General features: G+C 49.8%; 1 protein-coding gene across 1 annotated transcript; it reads right to left on the reverse strand.

Annotated features, from left to right (window-relative positions):
- Positions 1-1678: 1678 nt before the first annotated feature.
- Positions 1679-11562, reverse strand: RAB29 (RAB29, member RAS oncogene family). Its single transcript, XM_058856039.1, has 5 exons — positions 11402-11562; positions 10021-10092; positions 8587-8768; positions 5217-5338; positions 1679-4899 (listed from the first exon to the last, which is right to left on the reverse strand). Exons 1-5 carry the CDS (start codon positions 11523-11525, stop codon positions 4782-4784), a joined length of 618 nt encoding a protein of 205 aa, XP_058712022.1. The 5' UTR covers positions 11526-11562; the 3' UTR covers positions 1679-4781.
- Between the last annotated feature and the right edge of the window lie 850 nt (positions 11563-12412).

The following is a 12412-nucleotide window of genomic DNA, read 5'->3' on the forward strand; positions in this document are numbered from 1 at the left end:
GACTGATTTGACGATACAAATATGGTCAGATTTATAGGAATAATTACAATTTCAGGATAATTTGGGTTCATACCATGCCCTGCTTGAGCTTCATTGGAATTCCTTTGGAATTCTGCTCCATCCCTGTCCTTTGGTGCCAATCAATCCTCAGGAAAATCCGGCTGATCTTGGTAAAAAGAGGCCCTTGGAGCATCTGCCAATCCCAAAATAAACTGAATTAAGGAGCCCCGAGGAGGAAGGTGAAGAAACCACATCAAGGAATTCTTTCTTGGGAATATTGGATTAAACCCCACTGGGGCTGACTCAGAAATACACAAGTTTTGCATGTTTATGTCCCGCCTGTAGCCCAATAAAAACGCAACAATTGAAGATATTTCAGCGTGTTCATTTGGTTTTTCTTTGGGTTTTGAGGGGTTTTTTATAGTTTAGTTTATTTGAAGGATTTTATTTGGGGTGTGTATTTGGGATTTATTTAAATTTTTTTTTGCATTTAATTTTTTTGTTTGTTTTATTTGGCTTGGTGGGGTTTTTTGGGGTGTTTATTTGGAATTTTTTTGGCTTTTTATTGTTTTTTTGGGGGGGGGTTTTGGGGTTTTTTTTGTTTCTTTTCCCTTTTGTGTGGTTTTTTTTTTCTTTTTCTTTTGTTTGTTTTTCCCGTGTTTTGTCCCCTCCCTGTCGCGCCTATCGCGACTTAGGCAGCCGAGGTTAGGGCAGGGCAGTGCCAGCCTGGGGCCATTCCAGCCCTGCTGTCCCTTTGTCATGGAATTGTCATTGTCATTCCCCCCAGGAATCCACACCGAGTCGGGATCAAACACAGAATTCCAAAGGATTTTCCCCATTATTCCCTCCTGTACCCCCAAATCAAGCTGGATTTGGTCATTAAATTAAATTTTTAATAAATCCCCATAATTTCCTATCCTCACCACTCAGCCCTGGTGTCATTAAATTCATTTTTATCATGAATTTTATCATTTCCCAAGCAGATTATTCTGGATTCACCAGCACCACTTTCCCGGTGCTAATCAGGACAATTCGTGCAAAGCTCACTGAAAATATTTTACACTTTAAATTCCCTCTAAACCCCCAAAATTTAATTAGAAAAGGAGATGCTTTAATCATGGAAAAATTAAAAATATTCCACATTAAAATGGCAGCTTCTCACTTTTGCTTTGCATTTTGGTCTTTGGAGGTTCATCCCTCCATTTTAGCAAAAAACAGCACATAAATCTTATTTTTATACATTTGGGAACGGTGAGAAGATGGTTTGATGATACAAATACAGTCAGATTTATAGGAATAATTACAATTTTAGGATAATTTGGGTTCATTTCATGCCCTGCTTGGAATTCCTTTGGAATTCTCCTGCTCCATCCCTGTCCCTCAATCAATCCTCATGAAAATCTGAAATCTTGGAATAAAGAGGCCCAAAATAAACTGAATTAAGGAGTCCTGAGGAAGAAGGTGCAGAAACCACATCAAGGAATTCTTTGTTGGGAATATTGGATTAAATCCCACTGGGGCTGAGATGCACAAGTTTTTTGGAGCCCAATAAAAACACAATAATTGAGGATATTTCAGGGGATTTTCTTTTGCTGGCAATCCAGGGCAGCTCACACCGTGTGTTTTGGACATTTTTGTTGTTTTTATTCCTAATTTCAATTTGTAAACTCATTTCTTGGGACTGTTGAGACAGGAAAACAACAACTACCAGCCGAGCAATGTCAAATTTTTATTTCAAACCTCTGCAAAGCTGCACCAGTGACTGATTGATGTGGATTAAAATCCCGTTTTTCCTCTTTACACAACCATAATACTGAATTTTACAATGGTCAGGACCCTGCCTTTAAAATCCTTCTGCATAACAGCAAGGAATTAAAAATAAAAAAGCCAAATTTTGATATTGTTGACTTACTGAGGCTGCAGTAAAACCCTCCAGCTGTGTGGTCCCACAGAGTGCAGCCACCAATTCACAAAATACACCTTGAAATTCGTGTGGTTTTTGAGTCTCAGGGCCACAAATTGAATTTCCAGGAAGGAGAAATGAAAAGGAAACGGGAACAGTTGGCCCAGAGTCACGCAGAGGGCACAGAGTGAAAGCAGAGAAAAATAAATTCCTTCATTTCCCCCAAGTTGCTCACTCCTAATCAGGCCACAAATAAAAGAGAATAAAGACAATTTTCCGATTCCTATTCTAAAATTTCAAGTTTTTACCCACTGACATCAACAAAACTTAAGATATTTCTTGGCTTTCCCCTTGCAGTTGTTTTAAAAACCAGAATTATTTCACCCCATTCCTCCCACGCTGCCCCTGGATGGGGATTTGGGACCTGCTTTAATCAAAGAGCAGTTTTTTTGGAGGTTTGTTTGGCTTTTTTTAAGCAAAACACTCACAAACACTCACAGCTGCCCAGGGAAATCCTTTTCCTGTCTGCTCGGGGTTTTACACCCAGCTCAAGTAACGACTCTTCCTTTTGTGCAGCTTGTGGGGGGGTTTTATTTGACATTTTTTCCAGATGTTAACCGACAGTAAATGTGGGGGGGGAAAACTCCCCGAGGCACACACAGAGGGGCTGGAAATCAAGAAATGCTGTGAAAGAGATTTTTACCAAAAATTCCTTTGGATTTTTGGTTGATTCTTCGAGGCACTTCTGGAGGAAGAGGCGCAGGGTGAGAGGTGCAGGCACCAAAGAGGCACTGGGAGGTATCAAAGTGATGATGGAAGAGGTTTTCCTGCAAAATTCCCAGGAATTCCAGATTATCCAAAGAAATGGGGCTGCCCCTGGATCCTTGGAAGTGTCCAAGGCCAGGCTGGAGCAGCCTGGGACAGTGGAAATGTCCCTGGGGGATCTTTAAAGCCCTTCCCACCCAAACCACTCCAAGATTCTATAATAGGATGGAGCAGGAATTGGGAATTTTCTGCTGCTCTGAGCAGGGAGTGGGGCCTGGGCAGGATTTTCCAGCTCTAAGGAGAGCTCTTTGCTGAAACACTTTAAGGTGCAAGTACAAAAGTCAATAAATAACACCTGAATCTTAAGGGGTTTCGTGACAGCTCCTTTAAAAAATTAGGTACTTCTCTCATGTTCTACAAAGAACTAGAAATATTTATAGGATTAAATATTTATAGGATTAAAAGCCATTTTTTTCTTTTTTTTTTTCTTTAAGACAATGAAGTAAAATTCAGCAAGGCACTTCAATTTTCTTCCTAATCAGTTCTCCCTGTTTCTAAAACCAAGGGTGCAGAAAAGGGTATTTTTAAGCACTTCTAACCCCAAATTTGGCAGTATTTGCATGGGAGAACTCTAGCCCAGGTATTTCAGCTTTTCATTAAAACAGTGGAGCACAAGTAATTCTAAATTTCTTAACCTTCACTGTTTAAATTCTTTTCAGGTACAGAGAATGAAAACTCAGATTTTTTAGTGAAGGTGATGAGTGCCTGTTTTACCAGCTCCCCCCTCTAAATAAGACAGGCAGGAGGAATAATTTGCCAGAGCAAAGCAGTCCTAATTCACCAGGAACCAGGACACAGCAATTTTCAGTTAAACCACCCAAGGAGGTAAAAAAACCCCAATTACTGAAGGTCTTTTGCTGAAATCCAAACCCAAAACAGGAGCAGGGTGATTCTGTACCATCAGAGAATCATGGAATAGCAAATCCAGAATTAAACACACAGAACTCCAGCCCTGAAGTGTGAGTTTCCTATAAATTCTCCTCAATTTGTACCAATTTTTTGTCCAGAACTGCCCTCCACCACAAATACCTGGGATGTGTGGGGGAGAAAGTGCCACCAAAGGGAATTGGGGAGTGGTTCTTTCCTTTCCTTTTATCCCACAAAGTCTCTTCCTCCTCCTCCTCCTCCTCCTCTTCCCCAGCCCCACTAAAACAGCAGGGGGGGTTTTTCAGGGAGCTGTTTCCTACCCCAAATTCCCTCCTGGCTGCAGGGGAATGGTGGGAAGGCAATTCAGCAGCAGTTGCCAAAAGCAGTTTGGGGTGAGGGGTGGAGGCTGTCCCAAAAGTGCAAAGGGCCCTTGTGGGGCCACACAAAGGGGGTTTACAGCCCCCTCCTCACCCCCCTGCCCCAATAAAGGGGGAGAAAGGGGCTGTGCCCCACACAGGGGGTGAGGAGGAATTCCTGACCCAGTTTTGGGGTCTCTGCTCCACAGGGAGCGAGGGTTGTGCTGCTCCAGCTCCCGAATTCACCCCCAGAATTTCCCACTGCGGATCCAGCTCCGCGTCCTCGGGACATTTGGTGGCACTGATGGGACGTGCTGGTCCCTCCAGGACATGGATCCATCACTGCTCAGCAGGGAGGGAGGAGTTTGCTGTAATCCCACAGCTGGGAACCCACAGGCACCACCAGAGCTCAGGGTGTGTCCCCAAAAGTTTTGGTGGGGAGGGGGAAAAGGTGCAGAAAATTTAAAAATTCCCTCTGACAGCCCAGGCTGGGACAGGCCAGCACTGCCAGAGGAGGAAGTGCTCAAAATTATTAAAAAAATCAATGCAATCCAAGGCACTGCTTGGACATGGATTGTGCTGCATCAGAGCAGCAGAGCTCCCACTGGGAAAAAGAGGAATCTTCCCACTCCTCTTCCTTCCATTCCTCACTCCAAGTCACTGCAGCAGCGCTCTGCTGGGGAAAGAGTCACTGAACAGGAGGCAAGCTCAAAATCATAGTGGGAAAAACCCCAAACCAGTGAGAGTTTAGGGAAAGGTGATGATGATGATGGTGATGGTGATGAGAAGCCCGTCAGAGCTGGAGCTGAGGGGATGGAGTGTCAGTGGCTTTAGCAGCAGGCCCAGCCTGGAGGGGAGGTCTCCTTGATGTTGATGTAATCCCCACTCCCAGCAGAGGAGGAGCTTCCATCTCCCGTGGATGAGGACATCATCTTCTCAATCAGAACCCTGGGAGAAAAACATTCCTGAGTTTGCTCTGTGGGTTGGTTTTTTGGGGTTTTTTTAATAACCAGCAGTGTTGGGCAGTGCAGAAAAGAAGTGAAAAATAACAAGCAAAGCTCAGAAGGACATAAACCACAGGAAATGACTAAAAATTCAGGTTAAGGAATGTGACAGCACTGGCAGCTGGACTTGGGCAGGGACACCTTCCTCTGTCCCAGGCTGCTCCAAGCCCTGTCCAGCCTGGCCTTGGATACCTCAGGGATGCAGGGACAGCTCTGGGCAGGGAATTAACTCTTGGACACATCACCAGGCTCTGCTCCTACCTCATGGACTCATTGATGTTCTTGTTTTCCTTCACAGACGTCTCCACCCATCCTGAAAATCCATTTTCTTTGCTGAACCGATCGATTTCTTCCCTGGTCACTGCCCACGGGGAAAGGTCACACTGCAAAGCAGGAATGAGGCATTTCAGAGTCACACAATCCCAGAATGGTTTTGGTTGGAGGGGACCTTAAAATTCCACCCCTGCCATGGGCAGGGACATTTCCACTGTCCCAGGCTGCTCCAGCCTGGCCTGAGACACTTCCAGTGATCCAGGGGCAGCCCCATTTCTTTGGATAATCTGTGCCAGGGCCTCCCCACCCTCACAGGGAGGAATTTCTCCCTAATTTTGAAGCTGGAAGGGCCATTCAGTGGCTGTGTGAGGCAGCTCAGCCCTCGCAGCTCCCAGATCTTGGGGCAAGGCTCTCACTGGGATGTTGCAAGCAGCAACTTCTTCATCTGATATCTCAGTTACTGACACACCTCAGTCAAGCACGCCTGGAATGGAGCTTCCAACGTTGTCCCTTATCCCCAATCTGCACAGGCTCTCAGGGGAAAGGTGGCACAGGTGTGGTGGCACTGATGCCAACAGGATGGACACGGAGGCAGAGAGGGAGCCTGGCCCAGAGCTCGTGGGTGCAGCCACCCAGGCTCCCTGATCCTGGCAGAGCTGTTGCCTCAAAACAGAACCCCAGGATGGCTGAGGCTGGAAAATCCCTCTGGGATCAGCGAGTCCGAGCTGTGCCCGATGCCCACCCTGAGCCCTGAGTGCCACCTCCAGCTGCCACCTCCAGGGACGGGGACTCCAAACCTCCCTGGGCACTTCCAAGGCCTGGCCGCCCTTTCCATGAGGAAATTCCTGCTGCTGTCCAAGCTGAGCCTCCCCTGGCCCAGCCTGAGGCCGTTCCCTCTCCTCCTGTCCCTGGGATAACATCCCAAATCCCCCTGGCTGCTCCCTCCCATCAGGGAGTTTATTATTTATCTCCTATCAGGGATTACTGAAGTGCAATTTGTGGAGAAGTGGGTAAGAAAAGCCACTCTCCTGCCCACCCACCCCATTTTTGAGTCATCTGCAGTTTTAGGCTCTCCCAAAGCAGGCAAGTCTCAAACTGAATTTGGAAAGGGCTCCTGAGCCAGCGCTGGCACAGGGAGAACATAAAGGAGGTTTGGAAATGAAGGGAAAATACATCATTAAAAGGCAGAAACCAACGCAGAGAGTGAAACCTGGCGCTGGATCCACATGGAAAGCAGAGATTTTCACAGGAGCTGTGCCTCAGGGTGACACTGAGGTGACACAGCCTGCCCAGGGGACAGGGAGGGGAGGGGAGGAAACAGCACCAGGTTGCACCAGAGGGGGTTTGTGATGGATTTTAGGAGAAATTTCTTCAAGGGTTGTAAAGCAGGGCTATGGAGAAGAATCCTTGGGAGAGGTGGAAAATTCCAGGAGGGGTCTGGAAAGGTTTAAAGGTGACAGGCTGTGGGATAACTCCAGGAAAGGGTGAGTGCTGAAGGTGTTCCCTGCTGTGCACACAGAGAAAAATGCAGAAATAAACAGAAACACCCAGAGAAACACAAAAACGGTGAAATACACCCAAAGAGAAAAACACAGGAACACATACAGAAACACAGAAACACACAGAGAAACACACACAAAACCCACACAGAAACACACAAAACCTGCACAGACACACACAACCCCACACAGAAACACACAAATCTCACACAGAATCACACACAGAAACACACACAAACCCCATACAAAAACACCATACAAAAACCCACAATCCTACACAGAAACCCACACAAACCCCACACAAAAACTCACAACCCCACACAAACCCTACACACAAACCTCACACAAAAACCCACAACCCCACACAAATCCCACAGAGAAACACACACAGAAATACACACAAACCCCACACAGAAACCCACACAAACCCCACACAGAAACCCACACAAACCCCCGCAGAGAAACACACAAACCCCACACAAACCCCACATAAAACCCCACACAAACCCCCACAAAAACCCACACAAACCCCACTGAGAAACACACAAACCCCACACAAACCCCACACAAAACCCCACATAAAACCCCACACAAACCCCCCATAAAAACACACACAAACCACACACACAAACCCCACACACAAACCAACATAAAACCCTACACAAACCCCCACAAAAACACACACAGAAACCCACACAAACCACACACACAAACCCACACAAACCCCACACAAACCCACACACAAACCCCACATAAAACCCCACACAAACCCCCCATAAAAACACACACAAACCACACACACAAACCCACACACAAACCCACATAAAACCCCACACAAACCCCCACACAAACCCCACACACAAACCCACACAAACCCCACACAGAAACACACACAAACCCCACACAAACCCCACACAAAACCCCACACAAAAACCCCACACAGAAACCCACACAAACCCCACACAGAAACACACACAAACCCCACACAGAAACACACACAAACCCCACACAAACCCACACAAACCCCACACAAAAACCCACACAAACCCCACACACAACCCCACACAAACCCTACACACAAACCCACACAAACCCCACACACAAACACACACAAACCCCACACAAAACCCCACACAAACCCCACACACAAACCCCACACAAAATCCCACACAAAATCCCACACAAACCCTACACACAAACTCACACAAACCCCACACAAACTCCCCACACAAACCCCACACACAAACCCACACAAACCCCACACAAACCCCCCACAAAAACACACACAAACCACACACACAAACCCACACAAACCCCCCACACAAACCCATACAAACCCCCCACAAAACCCCACACAAACCCCCACAAAAACCCACACACAAACCCACACAAACCCACACAAACCTCACACAAACCCCACTCAAAAACCCACAGAAACCCCCCACACAAACCCACAGAAACCCCACACACAAACACACACAAACCCCCCACACAAACCCCACATAAAACCCCACACAAACCCCCCACAAAAACACACACCAACCCCCCACAAGAACCCACACAAACCCCACACAAACCCCACAAAAACGCACACAGAAACCCACACAAACCCCACATAAAACTCCACACAAACCCCCCTCAAAAACCCACACAAACCCCCCACAAGAACCCACACAAACCCCACACAAACCCCACACAAACCCCACATAAAACCCCACACAAACCCCCACAAAAACACACACAGAAACCCACACAAACCCCACATAAAACCCCACACACGCCCCACACACAAACCCACACAAACCCCACACAAAACCCCACACAAACCTCACAAAAACCCAGAAAATCCCCCTGCCCACCTTGTTGGCCAGCAGCAGGCAGGGCACAGGGCTCCCATCTGGCAGCAGCAGTTTGCTGTCCAAGTCCTGCTTCCACTTCTGGCTGTTGCTGAAGGTGCTGGTGTTGGTGACATCGAACATGATCACACAGGCCGAGGCCTCCCTGTAGTACAGCCGGGTCATGGACGTGAAGCGTTCCTGCCCTGAGGAGTCCAAACCATAAAAAAACACCCCCCCCCAGTTGCTGTTTTGGGGTTTGTTCGTGTAAATGATGTGTTTATGTGTTATTTTTGCAGCTGGCGCTAATGAGCTCTGGTTAATTGATGTGGGAGTTCAGGGACTGGATGTGTTCTGCCTTGGGTGTTGCTGTGTTGGGTAGGTCTCAGGTCATGGAATGGTGAAATTCTGGGTTTGTTTGGGTTAAAAGGGAGCAAAGATCACTCAGTGTCATGGGCAGGGACACCTTCCCCTATCCCAGGGTGCTCCAAGTGGTCTGGGATGCTTCCAGGGATGGGGCAGGCCCAATATTTGCATTATTCCCAGTCCCCTGCAGCCACCCTGGGTGCCACAAGGGCACAGTGCCAGCGTGGCCCCTCTGCTCCCCAAACTCAAACTCCTTTTTGGGGCCGAAACTGAAATCAGCTTCTTGCAGCATTGCTCACTCCTCCAGCTTCTCCTTCCTGTTGCCTCTTTAAGGATTCCAGGCACCCGAGCAGCAAAACCAGAGGAAACCACAGCCCTGTTTTTCCTCCCTGTTCCACATCCAGAGGTGCCATTTTAGAGATGCTGCTGCCCCAGGCCTCTCCTGGTGCCAGGGAATTTGGGAAATTCATTTCTCTGCCCCTCTCCAAGGAGCAGGAGCTCCTCATTTCACTCCAGATCGCCTAATTCTGTCCCTCAGAGTGCGTCTCATGCCAGAAATTTGCATTTTAACACAAGATTTGGAGTTGAGCAGCCTCATATCCAGCCAGTTCCACATTCCCTCTGCTCTGGCTCCGGAACAGAAAGAAAAGGCTTGGCAGGAATTACTGTGGGCATTCCTTGCAGGTGGATTTTTAATTAAATATTTAAATTAAGTATCAGAGGCTTGAGGCAGGAAAGCAGAGCAGTCCTGCCCCTGGAATTCACTGGCTCCTGGGATTTATTTTGGGAGGAGAAGGAAAAGGAAGAAAAAGGAGGAGCAAAGGGGAAGGGAAGGGAAGGGAAGGGAAGGGAAGGGAAGGGAAGGGAAGGGAAGGGAAGGGAAGGGAAGGGAAGGGAAGGGAAGGGAAGGGAAGGGAAGGGAAGGGAAGGGAAGGGAAGGGAAGGGAAGGGAAGGGAAGGGAAGGGAAGGGAAGGGAAGGGAAGGGAAGGGAAGAAGGGAAGGGAAGGGAAGGGAAGGGAAGCAGAGAAAGAGGAAGAAGAAGGCAAAAAAGGCCAAAACATTGAGAACTTTAAAAAAACCCTTCAAAATACCTGCAATGTCCCAGAGCTGCAGCCGAACCGTCTCTGACTCCGACCACTGAACCACCTTCAGCGCAAAATCCACTGGAGAATTCCCAAAAAAAGCAGAAAGGAAACCTGACCAGGGCTATTCTGCACCACGGGGCTCATTCTTCCACAGCCTCTCCCCATCTCCGAGAGCACCAACCCAGCTCCAACCTTTCAGAATCCTGGATCAGGGTCATCACCCCGTGCACAATTCCAGGCTGAACAGGGCTTGGAGCAACCTGGGATAGGGAAAGGTGTCCCAGCCCATGGGGTGAGAGGAGATGTGAGGTCCCTTCCAACCTGAATCACCCCGTATTTGCCATAAGGAGGCTGGTGAGTCAAAAGGGGAAGCCCTGTGTTGTTCTCAGATGTGTCAGGGTTTCACTGCAGGGCAAAACCTGCCCTGCTTTACTGGCAGCCAGACCCAGCCGGGCTGGGACTGACCAAAACCAGGAACAAAGTACAGAAGAAAGTACCAGAAACCAGTCTGCAGCATTTCCTGCTGCGAGAGACCACGGGCACAGCCCGCAGCTCCATGGCTCCCCAGAGTTTTCCACCTCTAATCCATCCCCTCTCAGGTCAGGAATAAGGAGATTTAAACAACTGTGCTCAAGCCCCACGATTTTGGGTCCTTGGGGAGATTTCTTGGGTAAACCCTTGGCAGCTCCTGCTCCTCCCAGGTTATTCATTTACACAAAGAACCAAAATCCTGCTCAGCCCCACTCCCAGCCTCCCCTTCACAGATGTTCCCAAGCACTGCTGACCCCTCAGCAGCGAGGCCAGGCTGTTCAATTAATGCCAAACCAGCGCTGCTGCTGGTTTTACTGGGATGAGCTGAGCCTGTACCCTCAGACTACACAGTTTACAGCTTCTGGGGGGGTTATTCCAAGGATGGGGCACCCCAAATGAGCCAGACAGAGCCACAGAAGCTCCTGGGGGCTCAGGGCTGTTCAATTAATGCCAAACCAGCGCTGCTGCTGGTTTCACTGGGATGACCTGAACCTACAACCCCAGTCTGTCCATCTCACAGCTCCTGGGGTGGTCATTCCAAAGGGTGGGAGAAGGATGGGGCACCCCAAATGAGCCACAGAATCCCCCGGGGGCTCAGGGATGAAGATCTGGGACTTGATACCCCATAAACCACGGATGATGCACGGCTGTTCTACCCCAAATCCCCAACCCCACAGGCAGGGGAGGACGGGGGGAGAGAGGGGCGAGTTCCCCCGGGAGCTGGGGCGAGTTGGGGGCGCTCCGGGCAGGGCGCGGCTCGGGATGCGCACCGGGATGGGCGCGGTGCCGCAGCCCATGAAACCCCCAGGAAACCCCCCGAGAACCCCCCGGGAACTCAGGAACCCCCCGGGCTCACCTCCCACGGTGGATTTGTAGTGCCGGTTGAAGCTGTCGTTGGCGTAGCGCTGAACCAGCGAGGTTTTGCCCACCGTGGCGTCCCCCACCACCAGCACCTTGAACATCCGATCGCGCTGCCCCATCCCGGCCCGGCCCGGCCCCGCTCGGTCATGTGCGGGTCAGCTGGGACAGCGGCGGAGCCTCCCGGGGCTGCTGGGATCTGTAGTTCGCTGCCTTCCGCCGGAACCCAGCCCCGGGCATCGCCTTATCCTGCTCTGTGCATCGTGTGTGTCAGCAGATCCTGCTCTGTGCATCTTGTGTGTCCCCAGATCCTGCTCTGTGCATCTTGTGTGTCCCCAGATCCTGCTCTGTGCATCGTGTGTGTCAGCAGATCCTGCTCTGTGCATCTTGTGTGTCAGCAGATCCTGCTCTGTGCATCTTGTGTGTCAGCAGATCCTGCTCTGTGCACCCCCAGATCCTTCTCTGTGCACCCCCAGACCCTGCTCTGTGTACCCCCAGATCCTGCTCTGTGCACCCCAGATCCTGCTCTGTGCACCCCCGGATCCTGCTCTGCGCATCGTGTGTGTCAGCAGGTCCTGCTCTGTGCATCTTGTGTGTCCCCAGATCCTGCTCTGTGCATCTTGTGTGTCAGCAGATCCTGCTCTGTGCACCCCAGATCCTGCTCTGTGCACCCCCAGATCCTGCTCTGTGCACCCCAGATCCTGCTCTGTGCATCTTGTGTGTCCCCAGATCCTGCTCTGTGCATCGTGTGTGTCAGCAGATCCTGCTCTGTGCACCCCCAGATCCTGCTCTGTGCACCCCCAGATCCTGCTCTGTGCACCCCCAGATCCTGTTCTGTGCACCCCCAGATCCTGCTCTGTGCACCCCCGGATCCTGCTCTGTGCACCCCCAGATCCTGCTCTGTGCATCTTGTGTGTCCCCAGATCCTGCTCTGTGCATCTTGTGTGTCAGCAGATCCTGCTCTGTGCACCCCCAGATCCTGCTCTGTGCACCCCCAGATCCTGCTCTG

This window comes from Poecile atricapillus, chromosome 23 (assembly GCF_030490865.1).
Source record: "Poecile atricapillus isolate bPoeAtr1 chromosome 23, bPoeAtr1.hap1, whole genome shotgun sequence".
NCBI classification, from domain to species: Eukaryota; Metazoa; Chordata; class Aves; order Passeriformes; family Paridae; genus Poecile; species Poecile atricapillus.

Bases quoted from the DNA above. Each gene is read 5' to 3' on its own strand.
- RAB29 (XM_058856039.1), bottom strand. From the start codon at position 11,525: ATGGGGCAGCGCGATCGGATGTTCAAGGTGCTGGTGGTGGGGGACGCC. The intron at 8,769-10,020 runs GTATTTTGAAGG...TGGACTCCTCAG, and splicing joins GCAGCTCTGGGACATTGCAG to GGCAGGAACGCTTCACGTCC. The intron at 5,339-8,586 runs GTGGGCAGGGGG...CCTGCTTTGCAG, and splicing joins GCCTGCTGCTGGCCAACAAG to TGTGACCTTTCCCCGTGGGC.